This window comes from Phyllopteryx taeniolatus, chromosome 6 (assembly GCF_024500385.1).
Source record: "Phyllopteryx taeniolatus isolate TA_2022b chromosome 6, UOR_Ptae_1.2, whole genome shotgun sequence".
Taxonomy (NCBI): domain Eukaryota; kingdom Metazoa; phylum Chordata; class Actinopteri; order Syngnathiformes; family Syngnathidae; genus Phyllopteryx; species Phyllopteryx taeniolatus.
The window spans coordinates 2284518-2312355 of NC_084507.1; the positions used below are offsets into that span (position 1 = coordinate 2284518).

At 41.5% G+C, this 27838-nt stretch overlaps 1 protein-coding gene across 2 annotated transcripts; it reads left to right on the forward strand.

Annotated features, from left to right (window-relative positions):
- On the forward strand, positions 1-27838 carry cep76 (centrosomal protein 76). Of its 2 annotated transcripts, none has more exons than XM_061777145.1 (13): positions 1-379; positions 1252-1407; positions 1542-1626; positions 1716-1940; positions 2057-2242; positions 8834-8931; positions 13430-13558; positions 13648-13836; positions 15144-15310; positions 18128-18287; positions 18435-18608; positions 18848-19065; positions 23218-27838. In XM_061777145.1, the coding sequence occupies exons 1-13, from the start codon at positions 83-85 to the stop codon at positions 23354-23356; spliced, it is 2223 nt and encodes a 740-aa protein (XP_061633129.1). In that variant the 5' UTR covers positions 1-82; the 3' UTR covers positions 23357-27838. The 2 variants fall into 2 exon arrangements, with proteins under 2 accessions (XP_061633129.1, XP_061633130.1); XM_061777146.1 differs by lacking the exon at positions 1-379 and adding an exon at positions 438-517.

The following is a 27838-nucleotide window of genomic DNA, read 5'->3' on the forward strand; positions in this document are numbered from 1 at the left end:
AATAACTAACTCTTTACAATACATTTATAGAAAATATATTTTTAACCATAAGTGTATTAACATTTTTATATTGTTTGCTTTCATGTTCACACTTAATCTATGTATTATTAAAATTCCAATACTATATTCTGGTTTTGTCAGGCATCTGCAAAGACACATTCCCGCTCGCTTACCGCTGCAGGCAGAGCATTTTGTTGTGAGTGTTGTTTACGTGGATCCCGATTGCGATCAAGCTGAAAATATAGTTGAATATACATTTACCCAAAAGTGGACTCCCGTTAACGTATTTAAAGCTGCCCTGTGGGAAGTTGCTGTAATGGCTCTTCGTCCAGAGAAAGCCTCCGAGCTGAAACAAATCATTCACAGCCATCTGATCAAGGTGAAGAAGATCCTGTAACTTAATCGGTTATGGACGCTTGGAATGACAAGTGATGTGCTTCTGTCCTCTTTAACACGGACGCAAACTGTGTAGCACTTTTATAACCGCTTCTTCAAGAGCAATAGTTAATGTATTGCTGTAAGTGCAATATATGGTAATACCTCAGCCATGTGAGAAACTATTTCCAGTGATTGTGGAACATGTGTTCCATACACTATTTCAAATCAAAGAGTCCAATTATTGGCTAACACCTTTGTCGCGACGAGTCGCTCACACGAAAAGTAAATACAATACAGCAATTCTTTATTATCATTGCATCCTGTACTGTACGTTATTGCTCAAATGACTGAAGGATCAAAAGTATCAATATTTTGATTTGAGAATTGATTTAAAAGCATGAAAATCTGGTACCGGAGGTATCGGTATTTCAGTATCGATCCACCTCATCTATTGACTAAACACATGGAAAATAAACTGAAGTCGAGATCCTAGAGCCACTTTGACTATGACTGGGCTTGTTTCATTTGCTCTAGCCATCATTCGACAACATTGACCCCTAAAATGACGTCGAATCAATGTATGTGTGAATCGAGTCAAATATTTTGTCATGCTTATTTTGGGAAAAAGTCATTTAAATATCATGCATCACTTTTCCACCCAGCGATTGGCAGGCTTTTTTGTTGTTGTGGTTTGTTTCTGATGGCCAAATTTGTCTGGTTTGTGAAATTAGGAGGACTGTCCAAAGCAAGTGGATGTTTGTTTATAGAAGTCCATATTTGATTGGTGACAGTAGATTCTTTTTTGTTGTTGACATAAATTAAAAACGAATAGGCAATGCGACCTTTTTCCCTTTTCCATTGTCTCCGCATTAGATGGATATTCATGGGAAGATCCGAGAGGTGCTGTCTGAGACTTTGAGGAATGATCAAGGTACTGCACATCAAGTGTTATCTGAGGCAGACTTCCTCCATGCACTGCAGCGCAGGGGCATCATAGATGACGTGATGAAGGACCTACACTTTTCTCAGGTTGCTCCACTTTCCTACTGTGATATTTTCTTGCAATGAAGCAAGTCTTTTTATTCTGTTAATCAACTGTATATGGATCAATCTGTTAGAATAAAATTCCACTTTTTTTCCCCCCACACATTTTGCTTTGCTAGGTAGCACCTAGCCATATGGAAACACGATCTCCTCCAAAATCCACCCCCCAGTTGATTGACGAAGAAAACATTCGGCTGACAAAAAGTACTAAATATTACTAGAAAATAAGTCAAAATCAGCTTAATAGCTGAGAACTTGTTATTAAATACTATAGCTGTTTTTTGATGTTGCAGCCAATATTGACCCATCCAGACGTTACCTGTATTTGCAAGTACTTGGTGGTAAGGCCTTCTTGGAGCACCTTCAGGAGCCTGAGCCTTTACCTGGTCAGGTGTGCCCAACATTCAAGTTATTCCTGCACTTCCGAAATCAGAGATTTCACTCCAAGCCAGTGCCCTGTGCCTGTGACCCTGACTTGCAGGAGGGCTTCCTGTTCCAGATCCACATAGATGGCACAGGTACATGGAAATGACAACTGTTATTGTGGCATTGTTACATGTTGCAGTCTGCTGTGTTCGAAATATGACCTACAATGAATGCTGTAAATGTGACAATATTTCTTTTGATTCCGCAGGAGAGGGAAGTAAGATGGCAGATGCAACTACTATGCTGTCCATTTACGATCCAGTTCACTTGGTGCTGATCAAGACTGACACCTCCAGTGAGACGACGTTGGTCTCATCCTACTTCCTGGACTGGAGGACAGTCCTTAGTTCACCTAGTGGGAAGACATGCTTGGCTGTGGAACTGATGGGAGTGGGTAAGAGAAAAATTCTTCAGTTTTTTTTTCTTTTATAAGTGTTTTAAAGCATAAAGCCAACAGTTATTGTACAATGGCTATAAAACGTCTACACGCCTCTGTTCAAGTGGCAGCTTTTTGTGATATAGAAAAATGACATCAAGATGAATAGTTAAAAAGCTTTTTCCACTATTGAAGGGATGTGTAAACTGTACAAATCAATAGAAAAAACATCTTTTTGAGAGGGGAAGTAAAAATACACAACTGAGATGTGTTTAAATAGTGTGCAACATCCTCTTATACCTGGAGATGTGGCTGTTGTCAGAAGTGACCAATCACATTTGAACTCATCTTAAATGGGAGTCAGACACAGCTGCCACCATTTAAAGTGCGTCTGATTAACTCCAAATAGTATAGCTGTTTTCGTAGGCTGTTTTGGACACGTTTCTAGCAGAAGCCTGAAGGCTTTGTGCAAACTGACTGGTGGAAAACGTTTTGAAATAATTTGTCTTGGACTCATTTTTTATCGGAACAAAATGGCATTTGAGCAGGGGTGTGTAGACTTATTTATATCCACTGACACCCCAAAAAAATCAGTCTCGCAGTTACTACCTGGGTCTAGTTGGACGATTAGGACGGCACGAGAGGGGTCGAGGGATTGGTCGTCAGAAAGTGGTCCGTGAAGGTTACGGCGAGGTGAGGTCGTTGTGGAGTCGATTGGGGTCACAGAGGCACTTGGCAGGTCATTAGGGGAACAATGGAAGTTACCTGGTTGACCTATCATGTCCTCTGTGGCCCTGTTCGACTCAGTCAGGCCTAGCCATAATGATGTGTCCCGTTTTTTGTCTTTGAACAGGCTGCGGAGCACCTCAAGTAATTCTTCTGCCACGGCACTAAATTCCCTTTTGGAGCTGTTAGTTCGGGAGCCCTTTTCCCGGTTGTCACTTGTCGTTTTAGGGTCTCGGTTAGACGAGTCAGATTTAGGCTGGTCGTTGCGTGTCCCCTGTTTCGACATGTAAGTTTGGCGTGAATTGGAGTTACGGTCATTCCATGATTTTGGTTTATCATTGGATTGGTGTTACGAGGACCATTGTTGTACGCGCGCCAAGATTGGTTATTTGGATTGAACGACTTCTTTACGTTGTCGGGTTTAACATCGCTAGAACGTTGTGTGTCAGTCGCACGCGTGTTGCATGTAGCTCCTTCTAATTCCATCTGCAGTAGTTCGTTTGTGAAGAAGACACCCGAGTCTTGTGCTTTAGAGGGAGGGTGTTTTTGTTTAGCGAAACCTTTGGCAGCCAGTTCACGCAGTTGGGCACTGGACAACCTTTGGTTCCGGCCCAAAGGTTGGAGATGTTTTGTAGGGCTCTGTGGCACTTCTGGAGAGGGAGGGCCCCCGAGTGTCAGTAGCAGGGGCAGGAGCGATGGGATGAGTCAGAGAGTCGGCGGACAGCTGTCAAGCTAATTTTAGCTCACGCCTCACATGGGCTAACTCATCCTCTTGGTCCCGGAGCTGTTGCTGGAAGCGGGACAGCTCCGTCTCCAGGACTACCATCTGTGTCTTGAGCTCGTAGGACTGTTCCATCTCTTCGGTGAGCCGCTGGATGTCACCAGAAGCTTGAGGCTGCAGAAGAGTTGCTTGCTGATGTTCGGCCCGTAATTCAAGCACTTGGTCATTCGACGATCGGTCGGCTAACTCTTACCAATTTAGCTTTTAAGTGGGCAATCTCGGCATAAACCTCTTGTAGCTGTTTTTGTTGAACTCCGGAAGTTAGTTCGCTCGAGATAGGGTCCTGGGTTGATTTATCATTGCCACAGTTTAATTCGCCGCCGTCTTTAGACGTCAGCTGTTAGGTCGGCTCTCCGAGCCTCCGCATCATCACGTTGCATTTCAACATCAAGGAGGCAGGCTTCAGCCAAGTTTAAATGCGCGGTGCTTTCTGTCAATTGTACAGTTAACTGGACTTGTTTATGCTGTTCAGGTTCCAGTGTGCGCTTCACCCGAGCGTCCTCTAGGTCGCTCCATTTGAGTTGGGACACCAAGTTCAGCACCATGAAACCAAACCTTCGAGCGAGATTTTTATCTTTTAAGGTTTTGTGCTTGGCGTCACTCATAAGTTGTGCGATGTTGTTATTGAGGACTTCAAGGCTAGCATCTTTGACAGAGTCTGCATAGTCTGGGACAAGCTCACTGGTTAAGTTACTGAGGAGCTCTTCCAGAGTGTCAAGATTGTCGTATTGACTAGGACTTTCTGAAAGTTCCGCCATGACTGCGTTGCATCTGCAGTCGCTGTACGCGGTACGCAGCTGAATTGTTTGTAATGTAAACTTGTTTAAGCCGTGTGTCTAACTTGGAATAGAGGCACAATATAAGCGATGTAATTAATCGTTAAACAATTAAATAGTGTTCGCAATTTATGGTGCGAGGGTTTATCATCCCTTTAAAGGTGTTTGAAAATGTGCGTAGAAGCAGTGATCGAATAGAGCAAAAGTGTTGACGGCGTCAAGAATAATACAGGACATGTACGAGGGCAGCAGAACAGTGGTAAGTTGTGCTGTCGGTGTGACATAGGAATTTAAGGTGGAGGTGGGACTGCATCAGGGATCAGCCCTGAGCCCCTTCCTGTTTGCAGTGGTGATGGATAGGCTGACAGATGAGGTTAGTCTTGAATCCCTGTGGACCATGATGTTTGCAGATGACATTATGATCTGCAGTGAAAGCAAGGAGCAGGTGGAGGAAGTGTTAGAAAGATAGAGGCATGCACTGGCAAGGAGAGGAATGAAGATTACCCGAAGTAAGAAAGTATATACGTGCATGAATGAGAGGGGTGGAGGGGGAAGTGTGAGGCTACAGGGAGAAGAGCTAGCAAGGGTGGAGGACTTTAAATACTTGGGGTCAACAGTCCAGAGCAATGGTGAGTGTGGTCAGGAAGTGAAGAAACGGGTCCAAGCAGGTTGGGACGGGTGGAGGAAGGTGTCAGGTGTGTTATTCGACAGAAGAGTCTCTGCTAGGATGAAGGGCAAAGTTTATAACACAGTGGTGAGGCCAGCCATGATGTACGGATTGAGACAGTGGCAATGAAGAGACAACAGGAAGCAGAGCTGGAGGTGGCGGAAATGAAGATGTTGAGGTTCGCTCTAGGAGTGACCAGGTTGGATAAAATTAGAAATGAGCTCATCAGAGGGAGAGCCAAGGTTAGATGTTTTGGAGACAAAGTTTAGAGAGAGCAGACTTCGATGGTTCAGACACGTCCAGAGGAGAGAGAGTGAGTATATTGGTAGAAGGGTGATGAGGATGAAGTTGCCAGGCAAGAGAGCTAGAGGAAGACCAAAGAGAAGGTTGATGGATGTTGTGAGGGAAGACATGAGGGCAGTTGGTGTTGGAGAGGAGGATGCAGGAAATAGGCTTACATGGAAAAGGATGACGCGTTGTGGTGACTCCTTGAAAAAGGATGACACGCTGTGGCGACCCCTAACGGGACAAGCCGAAAGGAAACGAAGAAAACCAGTGGGATAAAATATTAATTATTGGCTCTAATCTGGCGAAACCAGTTTCCAGCCTTGCAGTGTCACGCGCACATCCTCTTTAATCCTTGTAATGAATGTTTCAATTGTATGTGGTTGTTGACAACACTGTAATATTTGCAATGTGGCATTTGTGTTGTGTGGGGTGAAACATCTCATCGGTTCAGTTGACAAACAGATTTGACATCAGACATTCAAATTTGCAGAAATACAATCACTAATGGCGCTGTTGTGATGATACACATACAAAGTTCTTATATCTTGCAATATTCAAATTCGGTGAAGATTGTGATTAGTTCCTCCGGAGTTGGAGTTTCCACCGCCTGTGGGTGTCACTAGTGCTCCATCCATTGTCCCAGACAGAAGGAACAAATGTCACTGTGGCTTCATGGGGAGCCTCCGAACAGAAGGTTTCTCACCTTCTTGGTCATCAAGCCAGTGTACCGAAAAAAGAAGTCTTTGTTGGTGAGACTCTTCAGCCTGGGTGGGGTTGAAAGTTAATTAACTTAGCGTCCGAGTGAGAAACCAATGTCCGTGTCTCAGTTTTCATGATCTCCTTTGGAGTGGCTGGTAATTCATTTAGCATCCGTGTGCGAAGTTATGTCTACCGTGCTTCTCCTTTGATAAGTGGACCAGGCTTTCCTTAGATGTGTTGTGTACGTAGACGGGCTCAGCGGGGCAGCCGAGGCAGCTATGAGGAACAGCACGAGATTGGGGGTTGCTGGGTGTCATCTTTAATGGCATGTCCGTTACAATATATTAATCTAGTTTTAAAATATTTTGAGAACTTTAAAACCTAACCCTTTATTCATCTAGGTGAGGCAATTGAGAACTGATTCGCATTTGAAATGCCAACCTGCAGACAGTCTTTGAGGCAGGGAGTTTTATTACAGGTACATGTCAATAAATTAGAATATCCATCCATCCATCCATTTTCCGTACCGCTTATCCTCACTAGTGTCGCGGCCATGCTGGAGCCTGTTCCAGCTGACTCTGGGCAAGAAGCGGGGTACACCCTGAACTGGTCGTTTATTCAAATTTTTTGAGATGATACAATATATTTATTGTAATTTATTGACATAACACCGAAATAGATTGTGCAACAGAAGCCTGAAGATGACTTTAGATGTGCTTTATTAGTTGGAAAATGAGCAGGACATTAGCCTGAAGCCTCACACAGTTTCACTACAAATTTGAGAGCAATAAATCTATTGTCATCTGCAGGCTTCCACGTGTTTATTTATGTATTTCTTTCTTTCTTTCTTTTGTTTGTTTGTTTGTTTGTTCATTCAAAAAGAACTCCTTCTAATGTCTTGGCATTCAGGCGATTAAAGTTTTTTCTCCAGTTAGTTCTCCAGCTTTAGAAAACATCGGTTCACATGCACATGGACATTTTATTCTCCATGTGCTATGATGTAATGTAATAGGTAACTATATCAGATTGTACAGTTTGTATATGTATTTGCTTCTATTTTGCTTTGTTTTACTCTGCTGTCTGCAGCCAGGTCGGCATTGCAAATACGTTACTTGGATAAGGTTCAATGAATAAATAAAAAATGCATGACTTCATAGACAGCTCTTAGTGAGTTTTTAAATATAGCAGTGTGAAGTATTTAGTATCTGTAAATGTGTTTGCATGGAAAAAAAAAAAAAAAAAACATTGTACATTGCAAATCTTTATTTGTGCACGTACAAACACAGACAAAAAGCCAGGCTTTATTTCCTTGTCTTGGACAATGGCAAACACGGCAGTTTTCCACAGGCTCTTGCCTGTGAAGGGTTTTTATTTTTTTTCTCACCGCGACTGATTGGATTGGACCATCAGAAGGTCCCCGCCGGCCGGCCTCACGCCCCTCATCCCCGGCTGAGGAAGATGCACACTTGATCGGTGATTTAAAGATTTGCTTTTCAGTGTATTTTAATCCTCTTATTTCGAACCTTGTCTAATGCCGCATCCAGTAATGGCGGGTCTGTGAATGAAAAAGTAAATGCCTATAGAGGTCTGTCAACCAATCAACGTTTGTCAGCACAGCGCGCCCCCTCACAGAGTTCCTGGTAGCTTTAGGAAGACCCTGCCCGCCAGGAGGAACTACATAATCCAGGGCCTTCTGTACCCTGATAGTTTTTTCCGGTGGGGACAGAGGCGGAACGCAAACTACAAGGGTAGCTAGGGAAGTTCCTGCAAAGGTTCTTGCGGTGGAAAAGCCCCTATGGAGGTCGTGTTCGCCGAGTCAAAGAGGAAGAGTATCATCTGTGTTGTTATCAGCGAAAAGGTTCAAAAGCCGGCATCCGTAATGGTATGGGGGGGTGTTAGTGCCCATGGCATGGGAAACTTGCACATCTGTGAAGGCACCATTAATGCTGAAAGGTACATACAGGTTTTGGAGCAACATATGCTGCCATCCAAGCAATGTCTTTCTTCAGGGAAGTCCCTGATAAATTTCAGCAAGACAATGATGCCAAGCCACATTCTGCATGTCTTACAATAGCGTGGCTTTGAAGTAAAAAAATGCCATCAGGCCAGTCCCCACTGAAAATGTGTGGTGTATTATGACGCGCAAATATGATAACGGAGACTCAGGCTGTTGAGCAATGGAAGTTGTACATCAAGCAAGAATGGGGAAAAAATTCCACTGACAATGCATCAACAGTTAGTGTCCTCAGTTCCCAAACGCTTATTGAGTGTTGTTAAAAGGAAAGGTGATGTGATACAGTGGTAAACATGCCTCAGTCTCAGCGGTTTTGGAATGTGTTGCAGGCATCAAATTCAAAATGAGAGAACATTTGCAAAAAAACAATAACATTCCTCAGTTTTAGCATGATCTTGTCTTTATAGTGTATTCAATTCAATATAGGTGGAAAAGGTTTTGCATATCATTGTATTCTGTTTTTATTTACGTTCTACTCAACGCCCCTTCATTTGAATTGGGGTTTGTATTAGAAACAACCCTCAGTTTGATAGTAGTCGTGCATTTCTTTGCCACTGCAAACTATAACCACAGTAATAAAAAAAAAGTAAACACATACAGTATGTTTTTTTTTTTTTTTTTTTTTGCCTCATATCAACTCGTTATTTTGTGTCACCAGGAAGTGAATGCAAGTTGCCGGCTGGTGTTTTGACAGTCAGTCTCGAATTCTATCCTCCACTCACAGAGACACTGAGCACTGACATCATCAGCACACAGGTAAATTATTCCAATAAATTAAATTATTCCAATAAGTAAAATCTTTGTAAAGCCCTTAATCACAGAATAATCTCAAAGGGCTTCCCAGACCCATAGTTGGCAATGTTTTACAACATCCCCTAATCTAAGCCCCCCAATCGGGCAAGGAAAAACTCAAAACCCCATTTGGGGAAAAACAAACTTTGAGAAGGGACCAAAGATGGGGGGGATCCCCCTTCTGGGATGACCAGGGTGCAATGGATGTTGAGTGGGCAACATTTATCACATTCTGGTGCTGCACAATGTTCATTACGATGACAAGAAGCTGTACAATGTTCATCAAAATGGCATAAGAGTCAATTTAATGATAAAAGGCGCCACACGGTAGACGCCTTCGGTGTTTCTGCCTCAGGACCTGGCCCAGTCGGTCAGAGCAGAATCCTCCATGCCAACGACTCCGGGGGAAGTGGTCCACCTTAGATCTTATCCCAATTGGTCAGTGCAGGACCCAAACAGCAGCAGCCTCAAATTCCATCAACATCACCTAAACCTCTCTCCGAGGAAGAGACAAGGGGGAAGAGACAGGACGAGTAAAAGAAGCCTACATGTACTTTAACTAAATGCCAAAGAGTAGAAATACAGTGAGACGAAAAGTATTCAGACCCCCTTAAATTTTTCACTCTTTGTTATATTGCAGCCCTTTGCTAAAATAATTTAAAATCTTTTTTCCCCCTCATTAATGTACACACAGCACCCCATATTGACAGAAAAAACGGTATTGTTGAAATTTTTGCAGATTTATTAAAAAAGAAAAACTGAAATATCAAACAGCCATAAGTATTCAGACCCTCTGCTGTGATACTCATATATTTAACTTGGGTGCTGTCCATTTCTTCTGATCATCCTTGAGATGGTTCTACACCTTCATTGCAGTCCAGCTATGTTTGATTATACTGATTGGACTTGATTAGGAAAGCCACACACCTGTCTATATACAGTAAGACCTTACAGCTTACAGTGCATGTCAGAGCAAACGAGAATCATGAGGTCTGCTGCACTTAAGGTTCCTAAGAGCACAGTGGCCTCCATAATCCTTAAATGGAAGACATTTGGGACGACCAGAACCATTCCTAGAGCTGGCTGTCCGGCCAAACTGAGCAATCGGGGGAGAAGAGCCTTGGTGAGAGAGGTAAAGAAGCACCCAAAGATCACTGTGGCTGAGATGCAGTCAGGATATGGGAGAAAGTCCTAGTAAGTCAACCATTACTGCAGCTCTCCACCAGTCGGGGGCCTTATGGCAGAGTGACCCGACGGAAGCCTCTCCTCAGTGCAAGACACATGAAAAAACTTGCTAAAAAAACACCTGAAGGACTCAAAGATGGTGAGAAATAAGATGAGACCAAGGTAGAACTTTTTGGCCTTAATTCTTAGCGGTATGTGTGGAGAAAACCAGGCACAGCTCATCACCTGTCCAATACAGTCCCAACAGTGAACCATGGTGGTGGCAGCATCATGCTGTGGGGTGTTTTTCAGCTGCAGGGACAGGACGACTGGTTCCAATCGAAGGAAAGATGAATGCGGCCAAGTACAGGCATATCCTGGACAAAACCTTCTCCAGAGTGCTCAGGACCTCAGACTGGGGCGAAGGTTCACCTTCCAACAAGACAATTACCCTAAGCACACAGCTAAAATAACAAAGGAGTGGCTTCAGAACAACTCTGTGACTGTTCTTCATTGGCCCAGCCAGAGCCCTGACTTAAACCCAATTGAGCATCTCTGGAGAAACCTGAAAATGGCTGTCAACCAACGTTCACCATCCAACCTGAGAGAACTGGAGAGGATCTGCAAGGAGGAATGGCAGAGGATCCTAAATCAGGTGTGAAAAACCATCATTCCCAAAAAGCCTCATGGCTGTATTAAGCTCAAAAGGGTGCTTCTACTAAATACTAAGCAAAGGGTCTGAATATTTATGGCTGTGTGATATTTCAGTTTTTCTTTTTTAATATATCAGCAAAAATTTCAACAATTGCGTTTTTTTCTGTCAATATGGGGTGCTGCGTGTACATTTTTTGAAAAAAAAAAAAAAAGAACTTAAATTATTTTAGCAAATGGCTGCAATATAACAAAGAGTGAAAATTTCAGGGGGTCTGAATACTTTCTCTACCCACTGTAAGGCTTAAGTCGGTATTTAAACATTTTTACTGAGGTAGCAGCGCTAATATCAGCCTGCAGAGCATTACAGAGTACTGGAGCCCGAATAGAAAATGCTTGACAGCCTGCAGACTTCTTTCGAACAACAGTGCAAGCAGACACGTTAGCCCAAGCATCCACAATCCATTCACAAATTGTGGCGTAACTCGCCCGGCGCTGCCTCCTAGTCTTAGTAAAGCTGTGTTCGCCGTCTGTCATTCATGGCTCCCACGCCGCTCGCAACTTTACTTTGAACGCCCTGTTTACTCCGATGTCCAGCGGTTGGAGTTTCTTCGTCAAGCCTCCCGGAATGATGGCAAGCTCCGAGTTATTGCACTCAGTCGAATGGTGACTGTCGAGACGCTTCTCCCGGCTGTTCTTTGCTCATTAATCCATTGCTCGATTTGGTCTTCCAACTAGTGCCACCTCGCCTTGTTTCCGCGGAAACTCAGCTTTGTCTCCTTGACTTGGCGAAGCTCGTTTTCCTGCTCCCTCCATTTGCGAACCATGGATTCGTTGATCTTGAATTCTCTCGCGGCTGTGGCTGCTCGATCCCCCACCCTAATAGCTTGCAGTTTAAACTGTGCTTCGTAAGCGTGTCTCTTCGTAGGTGCCATTTTCGGGGGTCCTTAGCCAAACCGATGCACATACCGGAACTATATACCTACTGGGGGCGTGTCTTTAGCCTCCTCTGTTACGACCACCCTTCCCCCTTTAATGTCCACATGCTGTCCTCAGTCACGTCCGCCTTCCTCTATATAAGCAGCGTGTCGGCAGGAAATGCTCCCAGTCAGTTAAGCGGAGTGCTCATTAAAGTCACACAACAACATTTACACATTTTGGAACTCGGGACACACACAAGGCGCGACGCACTATAAGGCGCCCTGGCCATTTTGGAGAAAATGTAAGACTTTTAAGTGCGTCTTATGGTCGTTAAAATACGGTACTCAATTCTGTTTGTTGATTGTTGGTGCGTTTGTGGATCAGCGGGCACGCACATTTATTTTTCAGACAAACGTAATGCAGTTTCAAGTTAAGAATATTCACACGTGTGGGATGGCCCTCTCTCCATCCGCTAAGCGGCAGTGTTGCTGTCTCCGTTCAGAGCATAGACTACAGTATATATAGATGTTCGAGAGCTAGCCACTATTTTTGAAACACTGTAATAATAAACTGGTTTGTATCTTGCTGACAGATGATGAAGGCAATTTCTTTATATTTGACTTACTAATGATGGGGCTGCTGGTTATCCACCTTGTTCAGCTATGGTCAATTTACCGGAGATTTTAGCAGGTTCGGACCATAGACTGTTGGATTCCTATAAAAATGTCAAGTCATCAACGAAGACAGCAACACTGCCACCGAGCGGATGGAGGGAGGGCCTTCCCACGTGTGTAAATCTTCTAATTCACAAGCAAAATTTAATATTTACAAATGATAGGTCATAACACTGCCCTGTGATTGGGAGGCGACCAGTTCAGGGTGTACCCCGCCTCTCACCCGAAGAAAGCTGGGATAGGCCCCAGCACGCCCGTGACCCTAGTGAGGATAAGCGATACAGAAAATGGATGGAAGTCATAACACAGTGGACAACTGGTTAGCACATCTGCCTCACAGTTCTGAGGACTGGGTCCTGGCCTTGCCTGTGTGGAGTTTGCATGTTCTCCCCGTGCCTGCGTGGGTTTTCTCCGGGCACTCCGGTTTCCTCCCACATCCCAAAAACATGAACGGTAGGTTAATTGAACACTCTAAATTGCCCGTAGGTGTGAATGTGAGTGCAAATGGTTGTTTGTTTATGTGTGGTCTGCGATTGGCTGGCGACCAGTTCGGGGTGTCACCCGCCTCCCGCCCGGAGATAGCTGGGATGAGCTCCAGCACGCCCGCGACCCAAGTGAGGATAAATCCACACAGAAAATGGATGGAAGGAAGTCATGATAAATTCACACACATTAAAAAAACATGAGAAAATTGCAGATATATTTGTGGATCTGAAAAACGTGCAAATAATATGTGGATTTGAAAAACACGTGTGAATCTCTGATATATTTGTGGATTTGAAAAACACTTGTGTGAATCGTGCATATACAGTATTTGGGGATTTGACAAACAATTTTGAGACATATCTCTCCCCATAGATAAGAGTGTGCTAACCCGTGTAATATTTTATGAGTACCAGGACCTTAAAATTTCATCACAAGTAGACCAGGAGCCAATTTAACACTGATTAAAATACTGTATTTTTCCAATCCATTTGTTCATCTCTTTAATACAGATAGCATTGGTGTGAGCCTGCTTAAGCATATTGGTGACACCTTGTTTTTGTATTCAGCAATCTCTAGAAAGACAGAGGACAGCAGAGAGGGAGAGGATCTTCCTGGTTTATGCCAAACAATGGTGGAGGGAGTTTCTTGAAATCCGGTCAACAAACCAGTCCAAAATGGTCAAAATCTTTGCACAGGTTTGCTTGAAATGTTTTCATTTTATGCTAGTAACATTTGCAGCGCAATTATATATCACAGCTTTGCTAGGTTTCTGTCTAATCTGCAGGATGAAAATGGAATCAACAGACCGGTGTGTTCCTATGTGCATATCCTCCGGGCCGGCCGGCTGCTGGAGAGTCCTCGTCGGGCGGCCCGCTTTGTTAGCCTCCTGGCACATGAGAAGGCCCCGTTGGTGGGAGGAGGAGAGAAGCATGAGCAGTGGTGCACATTATTGGCTTTCCTGTGTCGAGGAAAGGTAATGTTGATGTATTTTATTGCTTTAGTAAAAAATTAATTCAAGTTGCCAGTGACATTGTACACAGCCAAATACACACACATCATTTATAACATGCATTTTATTTACTAATATCGAACACAACATCCTTAAAAAAAAAAAACCTTTACAAAGATACATCTTTGCAAGGGAATATAAGTGATCGATTGACACTGACAAGGAGGAATTGCACTACATACTGACATGGTGGTTCTAATATGTTATTATTATATCCGTTTTTATATTTTGCCCATCATGTAACAGAAATAATTCCAAAATATTAAATACCTTTGTTTCAAAATCATCAAATATTGTATAGTGTCCCTAATGTGGAGGTCTATTGGTGTACCGCAACTATTTTACTTGACACATCACGACTAAAATGGCAAGTTATTTTGTTTTGCTTTATTCCACCCAAAATTCTAATCTAATAATTACAATTTTTATATATTTTTTCCCTTTATCATAGCATATGATAGAATATCTGAGAAGGAAGATTTCATGCAAATATGCATTTTCTTGTGGATTTCCCAGACCACCACAGGATAAATGTTCGCCGCTGCTCTGCTGGATGTGCCTGGCAAGGCAGACACAACACAGCTTTCACATAGTGCCGCTTGTCAACTATGATTTATGAGTTTCATTCCAGAGAAAATTAATTTTGACTCATCTGTCCCCAGCCTTTTCGGACGCTGCCGTCCATATTATTACTACTGGGGTACATCTATCATTCTAAATTGTCCTGAGCTTGAGCCAGCATACTGCACCAGCAGTACGCTTTCGTCACATCTCTTTACTGGAAAACATGTTCCAGGATAAAGACAGTTGCTTGCTGGCACTGTCACAAAGCAAACACCCTGAAATGCAGCAGGCAACAATCAGATGACAAATGTATACAGTGAACGCGGTGCAGGATTTGTGAATTATCCTTTTTATGGATTTTCTTCAGACCTTTTTCTCTGTCTTGCACTTAAAAACTCACCTACTATATTCACTGTATTGAGGAGCTTAATTTAAACAACAGTACTGCTTTGCTGCCAAGTTGCGACATCTTGGGTGAACTATGTTGAAGTGATTTGAGGAGATTCATGTAGACAAGTACGGTATTGCTTTGCCGCCATCTTATTGAATAATTTTCTGTCCAACTTAACATGTTCAGATCACGTTACGTTAAAATTGTTGCTTGGTTGGGACCTTAATGGTGGAAACGAAAGACTGCCAGACTAATATTAAGAGACTACCACCAGAATGTTAATCATGTATTTTAACCTTATTGGTGTCACCCACAGGGGGACTGTGAGGACCACTCTACCCTGTTGTGCAGTCTCCTGCTGGGATTCGGCCTTGACGCATATGTGTGTGTGGGCACCAAAGCTAAGGGGATACCTCACACTTGGGTCCTGACCCGAGGTACCGATGGAAGTATAACTTTCTGGGAGAGCCTGACCGCACACAGGTTTGTTTCCACTCACATACTATCAAAATCTCCCCTCATAACAGTGCTGCTTCCAATTCCCGCAGTTTTGTAGAAACAGTAGGATTACAAACTTAACATTGAGCAAAAACTTCACCAAAGGTCAAACTAGCAACTTTACATCACAATGAATTGGGACAAAATTCACATAAACATTGTCTCACAGTATCACAAACACTAAGCTTGTGCTTCATCGCTGCGTAGGTCAAGGAATCAACTTTTTACAAAGCATTTGGTTCCATTCATTACTCTTTTGCATGCCGTCTCGTTTTACTTTTGTTTTCACAGGTGTCGTGTGAAGTTACCTTTTGTGCCAAAATGCATTGAGTTCCGGTGCGTACCCTTCAAAATAGAAGGCTACATGCTTAAAACAGGAAGTCAAGTTAAAACTTGCACATAAATTATAAACCATTTGGTGTGAGAATAATTATTTTAAAAATGCTGTATTTAACTTTTAGCTGAAACAATGAATATTTTGTCAGTTGGGTTAGTTCCACACACATTGCCTTTTAGTTCATAGGTTTGATATTGTTACTGGTTGTGAAGAACCCTGAGTCAAATGTTCATTTTAGTCTGTGTTGTGGGCTGCTAAGGAAATGGATGCTCATGATTTGGACACCCCTTATTTAAACCATGCAAACGTTTTTGAGCCAACCCCTAAAAGAATCGGAATCGAGAATCGTTTGGAACCAGAATCGAAATGAGGAACCGGGACTGGAATCGCTCAAATTCAAACGATGCCCAACCCTAGTCGTCAAGATGTCTTCTGGCAAAATTGAGAAGATGCTCTTTTTGCTCAGCAGTGGTTTTCTTCATGGAACTTTGCCTCTTTTGGTATACTTCACTTTGTCAGGCAGTTCCTATTTAAGTGATTTCTTGATTGAGAACAGTTGTGGCAGTGTCAGGCCTGGGTGTGGCTAGAGAAATTGAACTCAGATATGATAAACCACAGTTTTAAAAACATTCATTTAAAAACTGGGTTTTGTGTTAACTTGGGTTGCGTTTGACTAATATTTAAATTTGTTTGATGATGGGCAACATTTAAGTGTGACAAACATGCAAATAAGAACACAACACTTTTTCATAGCACTGTATGTGCAGTGACGGTACCCCCAACAATAGACAAGGAGACAAAAAGTACATTTTAGATATTTTTGTCTTGTAATCTGTGAAAGGAAACAGTCTGTTGTCCAAAATATATACAAGGATATTTGGAGCACATTTGGGAATTTATTAATGAAAGCAGCAGATCCAGTCAGCATTCCTGCAGTTTGTCCACCTTATTTGCTTGAAAGTACAGTATAAATGCACCACAGAACAGTGATTCTTCAAGGGTGGCGCTAATACCACTAGTGGTATATGAGCTCCCTCTAGTGTTAATGAAACAATCACAGCCTAAGTACATTCAGTCGTATTTAACTTCTAAAGTTCAACACGTTTGCATTTACTCTTAAAGAGCTGTTTTTTAAACATTTATTTATGTACAACTTTATTTAACTTATGTGCAATAATTTTTTTTATTGAATCATCATTTAAATATAGTTTACTATTCTATAAGCACATTGTTAATGTTCAAACTGAACAATATTAGCTATCTTATTTTGATGAACACCAACTACACTGCTTTATTTTAATGTAGGTCATTATGGTGGTACTTGAAGCGCCAAGTATTTTTTCAGGTGATCCTATTAAATATAGTTTGAAATGTTTTGGTAAATCATTGTATTCTGTTGTTGTTCACGTTTCACACAGTGTGCCAGCTTCATTGGAATTGGGGTTTGTAATCCATGTAAGAATAAATAACCAAGTAGGTGAAAACAGAGCAGAAATGTACAGCACGTAATTGTTAAAAGAGTTTTTAATATGAACGTCACTTCTTTGTGAGAATACGGTGATGTGGTGAAACTTAATTTTTCTCATCAGATTTGTTTGCCAGCATGATTTGGATTTAAAAAAAATATAATAATAATTTTTGCAGCACTGATTTCTGAGTGCAGTTTGTGACGTTTGAGGGAGGAGTTAGATCCAAAAACTGACACCAAAGTAGTAAATAAAACTTCGATTAAACTAAGAAGCAAAGTACCAAAACGACTGAGGACTGGGCGTGGCAACAACTGAGCTCTCTTCACAGCGGGGCAGAAAAAAACAACAAGAAAGCAATCAGTCCGAACAAAAGTCACTGGGAAAAAGCCAGAGAAAAACTCAAAATTCCAACAAGATAATGAATTGAAAATCACTAGTGAACACAAGGAGCCAGACCAAAAGTTCAACCAAGGGAGGTAATGAAACTTGAAGCAAGCAATTTGAGCAACTGGGAAGGGAAGTGAACAAGAAGGCAAAATGGACCAATAATGCCATGCAAGTAAAGAGGACGTTCTGGCAAGGAGTGGAAGTCAGAACGGAGGTTAAATCCAGAGGGTGATGAGTAATGGGAGCTAAGCACACCTGACCGTCCCAGCCCTGAAACAAAACAAAGACAGGCAGCACAGGAAAAACAATAGTAACGGTGTCAAAATAAAACAGAACCAAAAGTGACTGAGAACAGCAGCTCTTTGCAAAGGCCGAACCATAAACCATAAAAAAAATTAAAAAAGGGGTTTCATCAAGATCCATACTGCTGAAATGTAATGGTCCTAAAGTTTTGTGTCAAAAAATTGAATTCTGCGTTTATGTTAATGTTCATTGGAATGATATTCTTTTTAAGTTGGGCAGCATCTACTGTGTTCTATCATGCCAATCGATCTGTTAGTATGTTCGTCATAAAACTGAGCATGCTTATTGCTACAAATGTCTGGTCAGATATCTTCATCAAGCCATAGACCCAGATGCCCCACCTCTGGCCCCCCAGCCCAAACCCTCATACCCCTACCGCACTGTGGGCTGCGTCTTCAACCATCAGAGCTTCCTGGCCAACTGTCAGCCCTCTGACGCTGTGGAACTTTGTGTCTTTGACCTCCAGGTAAAGCAGTTGGTGTTTATTCCGTAGTGTGCTTTAAAATCAGCCATTAATACTAATGATCAGGTTGGCCTAAAACTAAATAAACTAGCCTTTAGTTTAGTATTTCCAGTTTCACTTGAAAGAAATGTATAATTTCCCTCCTTTTAGAATCAATCTCGGTGGAAAGCAATGAGTGACGAGGCTCTGAAGTCAGTGTGTGACTCTGGCTCCATCAGCTCTCTGCCCCCGCTTCCTCCACTCAGCTCATCATCTCTCGATGCTGCTGCTGTCAGCAATCAGCTAGAGCTGGAGATGAGATACTTGATCTCCGAGCATAGGAAGGTACGACAAAGTCTGCCATTGAACATATAGAGTCCACTTAACATTTAGGAGTTTGAACACATTTTTTACGGTTCTGTTCTCTGCACTAAAATGCAAATTAAAACTCCCGAATAGCCACACAGTCCATGTTGCAGATTATTATTGTATATTAAAAGTTACTTACACATTGAAGTTATGATGAAACAGTCACAGATGAGCTGATGATGTGCCTCATGTGGTTCTATATCTCACTCCTACAGGACTTGAACCTGACAACCGTCTGGGATGACCACTTGTCCTACCTGCTGTCCTCAGCCTTGTCAGCATATGAGATGGAGCGCTGCACTGGGGTCTCATGTGGAAATGAGGAATTTCAGGATGCAGTAAGGAGGGCTGTCCCGGAAGGGCACACCTTTAAAGGCTTCCCCATCCATTTTCTGCACCGCAATGCCCGTAGAGCTTTTTCCACATGCCTCAAGTAAGCTTGGAACTTTATTCAATACAGCCAACTCAAATTTTCTAGCAGCTAGCCAAACTTGAGTTGGAAATGATGTTCCTATTTACAAGAGGTCCTCGGTTTACGATGCTACTGTACCTACATTTTGAAACGTTTCGAGGTTACAAACGGCGTGCAATGGGACTGATTTCTGCAGTGGCATACAGGAAGACGTCGTCATGCGGCATAATAAGGTTTACTCAGCTGCTTTTTTTAAATTTATTTATTTTTTAATAAAAGATGGATTAGTGAATTAGTTAGTAGGAGCCAAGCCCGGCAGTGGAGTTTTATTCGACTGCCGGGGCCACAAAGGTTCACCAATGCTGTCCGGCATCCATGTTTCATCCGTAGAAAGCTTTGACAGAATATGAGAAACGTAATGGGCCAGGAGGGAACGTACTCACATCCGTGGTAGCCTGCAGGCCGAACCGTAGTGCACCAAGCAGCCACTATGTTTCGGGCAAATGGGGTTGCCGTGGCCGCCAGGAATATAGTGTAAACACAGCCTTCGGGCCACTTTAATCTCTACTTGTATCGTACATAATATAGTATCAGTACTACTGAATGAGAAGAAACCTTTTGAATGCTTGTACAGTGATTCCCAACCAGTGTGGCGCAGTACATTAGTGTGCTGTTGAGAGGTGTGCTGTGGGGACTTATCCAATTAATTGGTCCAAAAATTACTATTTATTGACTACAAATAATGTGCACTATATTGCCCAAAGTATTCGCTCACCTGCGTTGTCTCACGTATAATTTGAAGTCATATCGCGTTCTAAATCCATGTGGTCCAATATGATGTTGGTCTACCCTTTACAGCTACAGTGTAACAGCTTCAACTCTTGAGGGAAGGATTTCAACAAGGTTTAGGAGTGAGTTTATGGGAATTTTTGCCCTTTCTTCCAGGAGCATATTCGTGAAGTCATACACTGATGTTGGACGAGAAGGTCTGGCTCACTGTCGACTCAAAATCAACCCAACGGTGTTCCATCGGGTTGAGGTCGGGACTTTGTGCAGGCCAGTCAAGTTCATCCATACCAAATTCACACATGCATGTCTTTATGGACCTTGCTTTGTGCACCTCTGCACAGACATGTTAGAACAGGAAGGGGTAATCCCCAAACTGTTTGACTGTTCAAAATCATGTGGTATGCTGAAGCATTCAGAGTTCCTTTCACTGGAGCTCAGGGGCTAAAATATTGGACATTTCCAACTTTGTGGGAACAATTTGGAGACGGCCCCTTCCTGTTCCAACATAACTGTGCATCAGTGCACAAATCAAGGTTCATAAAGACACGGATGGTAGAGTTAGATGTGGATGAACTTTGCTGGCCTGGACAATCCTGACCCCAAGCCTATAGAACACTTTGAATTAGAGCGGAGACTGAGAGCCAGGCCTTCTCGTCCAACATCGGTGTTTGACCTCAAAAATGCACTTCGGCAAAAGTGGTCATAAATTCTCATAAAATCACCCCTAAACCTTGTGGAAAGTCTTTCCAGAAGAGTTTAAGATGTTACAATTGCAGAGGGTGGATCCATGTCATATTAAACTCTATGGATTAAGAATGGGATGTCACTGAAATTCATATCTGAGTCAAGGCAGGTAAGCGAATACTTTGAGGAATATACTGTATCGTTGTTCATCTAATTATGATAGGCAGAACAATTAAATGTTTTTCCATGAATCGCAGAAGGTACATTTAACCTGTGTATCCGCCTGTTCCCATTCATACAAAGGAATAAACCTGTAGCTTTGTCTTAGACAAAACAGGCGTAGATACAAATCTGTGAGTAAATTGAGACAAAGTCGTCATTATTTCAGTATATATACTTTTTGTGACATTTTAGTTTAGCGGTGTACAATGAGAATTTTTGAATGTAAAATACAGTCCCTTTCCCCCAAATTTATTTTTCCATAATTCCATTCAAAAAGTTAAACTTTCGTAAATTATAGATTCAGGGACCACAATTTAAACAATTTCAAGTATTGTTTATTTTTTTACATAATTTGGGCTTCCAGCTCGTAAAACCCACGAAATCAGGAATTCAAAAATTTTGAATACTGTGAAGAAATCATTTACTCCTCAGTGTTTGTAGAAAAAAGGAAAATAAATTAGGGTCACATTAAATCAATCAAAATATGGTACTTTCAAAATGATACCTTAATCTTCAATACTTGGTTGTGTATCCATCCATCCATTTTCAACACCGCTTATCCTGGTTAGGGTCGCGGGACGCTGGAGCCTATCCCAGCTGACTTCGGGCGAAAGGCGGACTACACCCTGAACTGGTCGCCAGTCAGTCGCAGGGCACATATAGACACGGACAACCATTCACACTCACATTCACAACGTTACTGAGTGGGAATTGAACCCACGCTGCCTGCACCAAAGTCAGGCGAGTGTACCACTACACCATCAGTGACTTGGTTGTGTATCGCTTTACTTTAATCACTGCCTCGATGCACCGCCGCATTGAGGCAATCGGCCTGTGGCATTCCCTGGGAGTTATGGAAGCCCAGATTTCCTTGATGCTTGCTGTCAGTTCCTCTTTGTTTTTGGGTCTGGTGCCCCTCGTTTTCCTCTTGATAATACCCCATAGATTCACAATGGTGTTTAGATCCGGCGAGTTGGCTGGCCAGTCAAGCACTGTGATGACATGGGCATCAAACCAGGTTTTGGTGGTTCTGGCGGTATGGGCCGGGGCCAGGTCCTGCTGGAAGATGAAATCTGTATCTCCATACAGATTCTTAGCAGAGGGAATCATGAAGTCCTCTAAAACATTCTGGTTGCCGTGACCTTGGATTTAAGAAAGCAGAGGTTACCAACACCTGCAGTGGAGATTGCACCCCAAATCATGACTGGCTGTGGATATTTCACACTGGACCTCAAGCAGGTTGGGTTCTGTTCTTCACCCGTCTTCCTTCAAATCCTTGGATCTTGATCCCCGAATGAAAGGCACACTTTACTTTCATCGGAAAAGAGGACCTTGGACCACTGGCCAACAGTCCATTCCTAGTTCACCTTGGCCCAGTTGAGACTCTTCCTACGTTGGCTCAGGCTCAGAAGTGGCTTGACCCGAGGAACCCGACTGTTGTATTCCATCTCCCGGATGCGTCTGAATGTGGTGGTATTTGAAGCTGTGACTCCTGCCTCATTCCACTCTTTCTGGATCTCTGCTAGTTTCTTGAATCTTCTCTGTTAGATAATCCGCTGAAGCCCACAGTCATCTCTTTTGCTGGCGCATCTTCTCCTGCCACTTTTTGTCCTTCCACTAGACTTTCCATTGATATGCTTGGACACAGCACTCTGTGAACAGCCAGCCTCCTTAGCTATGAACCTTTGTGGCTTACCCATCCTATAGAGGGTGTTAATCATGCTCTTCTGTCCAGTTGTCAAGTCTGCAGTCGTCCCCATATTGAACCCAACTGAGACGATTGAATCCAACTGAAGCAATTTAATGACACCTGGGGAAACCTGTGCAGGTGCTTTGAGATTAGTAGATGATTAGTATGTGACACTCAGTTTAAAACATTTATGGCCTGCAAAATTTGGACTGATTTCTTCACAGTAGTCTATTTTTATTTATTTTTTATTCCTGAGTGTGTGGGTTTTATGAGCTGGAAGCCCAAATTATGTAAAAATAAATAAATAAATACTTGAAATTGTTTAAATTGTGGGCCCTGAATAACTATCAAAGTTTAACTTTTTGAACCTGAATAACTATCAAAGTTCAACTTTTTGAATGGAATTTTGGAAATAAATGAACTTTTCCATGATATAATTTTTTTTTGGAAAGGGTCTGCATGTGCCTTGGCTCAATAAAGGGAACCACTGTGTTTGTGTCCATCATATATAAAGATAAGACAATGTCCAGTTTTGATTGACAATGTTGGGGAGTTAATACATTGTATTCTTAGCCATTGTCCGCTCCTGGTACAGAGATCTTTTGTGTGCTTTAAACACAATTGACGGTTCTAATTGGATTACCTCAAAAACCCTTGTTTCGGATCATATATAGCTTGTGCAGGTGTACCTATGTTGTGAGTGACTAGTGAATGTATAAAACGTATTGTGTTAATGTTATTTTATGAAGTGATTCACAATCAGTTCTGTATCTTGTGTTGTTGTGCAGGTCCCGATTCTGTGAGGAGATAGTGTATTGTCGTGGTGACCATGTGAGGCTGGCCCTACGTGTTCGGGTCTTTATTTACCCAGAAAATGTGTGCGCCGTGTGGTTCATGTTTGCTTGTAAGTATCGCTCTGTGCTCTGACAGCCTCAAGCTGCTGTGATCTCAAAACTAATCAATTTACAGTACTGCGTATTGCACATTTAGACTTAAGGTTTTAATATATACAATATTATGACTGAAAAAGTAACAGGTACGTTTGATGACGTTTTTATGATCATACAGACAGGTTTTTGTCTGGCTGTCTCTGCTTTTTAATGCTTTCCTTATATTAAAGTCCCAGAGACTTGCACATTTTCACTATTTATATACTTATGTAAATAAATCTTTATATCATTTAATGAATTTGTTTGAAACCTTTTATGACTTACCACAATTACAGTACTGTGAAAAGGCATAGGCTCCCTTCTCAAATTCTTATATTTTTGCAGTTTCCCCACTTTAATGTTTAAGATCATCAAACAAATGTAAATATCAGACAAATATAACCCTAGTGAACTTAAAATGCTGTTTTTAAAAGATTTCATTTATTAAGGAAAACAACTATTCAAAGTTACCTGGCCCTGTGTAAAAAAGTAATTACTCTCCCTGTTAAATTCTGAAATAATTTTGGCTAATCAAATTTTTGGTACATTTTCATTTATTACACCCAAGCCTGATAACCTCCAGACCTGTTCAATCAAGAAATCACTTAAACAGAATCTGTCCCGACAAAATCAAGTCGGACAAAAGATCTAAGAAGCTGTAACAAAATGACACGATCCAAAGAAATTCCAGAACAGTCGAGAAATAAAGGAATTGATATTTATCAATCTGGAAAGGGTTACAGAAGCCATTTCTAAAGCTTTAGGATTCCGGCGAACCATAAGGAGAGCCATTATCCTCACATGAAGAAAACATGGAACAGTGGTGAACCTTCCCAGGAATGGTCGGCCTTCAAAGATTACCCCAAGAGACCAGCAAAGACTCATCCACCAAGGAACTTCAAAAGAACTGCAGGCCTCCCTTTCCACACTTAAGGTCGTCAGTGTTCATGACACGACAATAAGGAAGAGACTGGGCAAAAATGGCATCCATGGCAGAGTTCCAAGGCGAAAACCACTGCTGGCCAAAAAGAACTTGACTTACTTTTGCAAAAAAACATCTGAATGATTCCCAATACTTTTGAGAGAATATTACTGTGTATGCACTGACGAGATGAAAGTTGAGCTTTTTGGCAGGTGTGTGTCTCGTTACATCTGCTCCTTCAGGACCTGGACAACTTGCTCGGACTGATGGAACCATGAATTCTGCTCTTTAACAGAAAATCCTGGAGGAGAATGTTCAGCCATTAATTTATGACCTCAAGGTGATGCGCACTTGGGTTCTGCAGCAGAATAACGATCCAAAAGACAAGAGCAAGCCAACATTTGGATGGCTTAAAAAAACAAAATGAAGGTTTTGGATTGGCCGAGTCAAAGTCTAGACTTGAATCTAGGCTTTACACGATCAGGATTTTTGGGGCAGATCACCGATCATTGAGTTTAAAAAAAATAATTATAACCGATCACTCGATGGAGCAATCTGTCTATTTAAATGACTTGTTTATTTACTGTATATACTTGTGTACTGTATACTGAGTACCTTCAAAAATATTCTCTAGTCAGGTCATGTATTCTAATCAGTCAGATCAAACCAACATTACAACATGACAGAAATAATGGGTGCTTACTGTAATTAAATTACTTTATTGTAATTAAATTACTTCACACACACCGAAACTTTAGAGCATGATTCAACATAACGCCGGCATGTTTACGTACAACCGTTAGTGCTAGCACTAGCTTGCTGGGCTACATAGCGTTTTGTTGGCTGCTGGTGAGCCTTATCATATTAAAAGTACGTTAACATACCTCAAGCAATCCTTGAACGAATGTCTTCTCCCGAGCACCGGTGACCACTACCACCACACGGTTTACCCCATTTTGTTCTTTTTTGACCAACAGAATACACGCACGCTCTATTGTTCTTGTCATGGCCGTGGTAACGAGTGTATTCTGTGGCGTTTGATTTGACAAAGCCCACTGATGGTAAATGACGACAAGGCGAAGAATATACTAGCTTTTGGATTCAAATATACTGTATACGACACCGACGTGGAGTGAATGTCTTTTGCTGAGCGGATCGGCGAATTATGACATTAAAGCCGATCAGCATAAAATAATAATTATCGGCCGATACCGATCAAGCCGATCATATCGGTGTAAAGTCTCCTTGAATCCGATTGAAATGCAGTGGCATATCCTTAAAAAGGCCCTTCATGCTCGAAAATCCTCATTTTTTTCTGAATTCAAACAATTCTGCAAGGAAGAGTGGGCTAAAATATCTCCACAGCGATGTGAAACACTCACTGCCAGTTATAGAAAACTTGATTTCAGTTGTTGCTGCTGAGGATGGGCCAACCAGTTATTAGTTTTAGCGGGGCATTACTTTTTCACACAGGGTCAAGTAACTTTGAATATTTTTTTCTCCCTTAATAAATGAAATCCCCATTTAAAAAAACAAAAAAAAACAACAACAAAAAAAACACCATTTTAAATTCACTTTGGTTATATGGTCTGATATTTACATTTGTTTCATCATATTAAATAAAGCAAAAATATAAGAATTTGAGAAGGGGCCACACACTTTTCACATACACTGTGTTATTAAAAAAACAACAACAATACTTTATATCCATAAAATACATTTAAACATATGTTCGAAATTTATATCTACACATAGAGTGTCCGTCCTGTGAATATTAGTGCTTTGTTTGAGATGTAAAATTGTTGCAGAAATCTACTGATTATAAAAATACAAGCAGACTCACAGCAGTGCAACAATTCGTGTGCCTGCTGAATTGTTATACTTTAAAGTAAAGAGCAGACAGATGATTGATGAGCAATCATTAAATTAATGAGGAAAATGATGTCCATCATATACAGTGATTTTTAAAAACACATTTTCTAACAGACTTTCATAAACGCAATTACCAAATTCAAAATCCTCTGTGAATTCTGCATGAAGCCAATATTAAATAACTGTGAATGTGTAACTATTGAGTGACGGATCAAATCTGAGCATTGTAACACCTGTCTCCTACAGTAGATGGCGTATGAGGATAAACTTGATACTGTATCTAGTCAGCTACAGTATTTACCTATAAATGGTGCTCATAGTACTTTCACTAAGTCAGGCCACTTTTATCACGTCACCAGACCACGACATTTATTCCGTAGACAAATGTCTAATTGGCTGGCCTTGACTGGGATCGGCTCCATGACCCAGTTGACCTTCAGCTGGATGAACTTAAGATTTATTATCCTCATTAAGCTTGATTTAAATCTTAAATTGTTTAAATGCTCGTCTTTTGGCAAAGTACTTAAAAATGGTATCCAAGTGTCAACAATATTATAGATGTTTGGATGTGATATGAGTAATAATTGATGAATGAACTGATTATGGCGGTATGGTGATGACTGATGAATGGATGAACTGATTATTTGAGTAATCAACCCCCTGGGTCACACCTGACTGAGCAATTTACAAATATAAAGGTATAGGTGTATAGGTAGGCAGAACACACACACCTATTTGAAAAAGTAGTTATTTAAATAGTCTACAATTATTAAAATTAAATATTTAATAAAATTTATGTCTTCACTTGAGTTTAAAATATTTAAAAAATATAAAGCATTGAAAGCTTTGTGGTTAAGTATTGTGTTATTGTCAATGAAGTCTGGTCTTCAATTAAATACTTCATTAGCTGGCTCACCAATTTTATTTTGACTATTTTTATTTTTTATTTTGTTGGTCTGCTGCATTGTTTTCCATGATTCCATTGCACTGTGCTGTTTGATGTTCAGGGGAAGTTCCTGACAAGCCAGGTCAAACTTCAATAAGCAGCACTGTCAGGGTGCCCAATTAATTTCCAATTTCTAGTTTCTAATTTGCAATTCTGCCTTTGCCCCAGAGTTGTTGAACACTAAGATCAGTTGGGAGGCTGGAAGAGAGAAAACGAGAGCTAATGAATAATTTGACTTCTCCTGAATTAATCACAAACACACCTAAGCTCCACAGGAAGAATATATAGCTCCGGAAGTGTTTGATGCTGGGAATGCAGGTTTGTTTTCAGCTCATATAAATCAGCAGTGCTGAGGTGTAATTGACTAATGGGGCCTGCGGGATAGCAGCTAAAATGGGAAGTAGGGGGAACGCAGGTTCCTATCATAACCATCACTCGCCGCCTGACAGTGCTGCTGGCATGCAGCACTTGCATTCCTGAGAGACATCTGTGTGTTAGCACCACCTTTAATTCTGATGCACATTTGTGATGACTATAAAATGGCCATATGCCAGGGGCCTTTTACTGAAACGTGAAAAGGTCCAGTTCCTCAAGCCAAGCGCCACATCATTCTAATGTATAGCCTGCATTGTAATTTAGTCCTGAATATTTTGTCCTCGCCAACTTACTGTCGAATAAAAGGTATTCCAACTTGGATTCATCAATATTTTTTCATATTAAATAAAGTTTATGTAATTTTA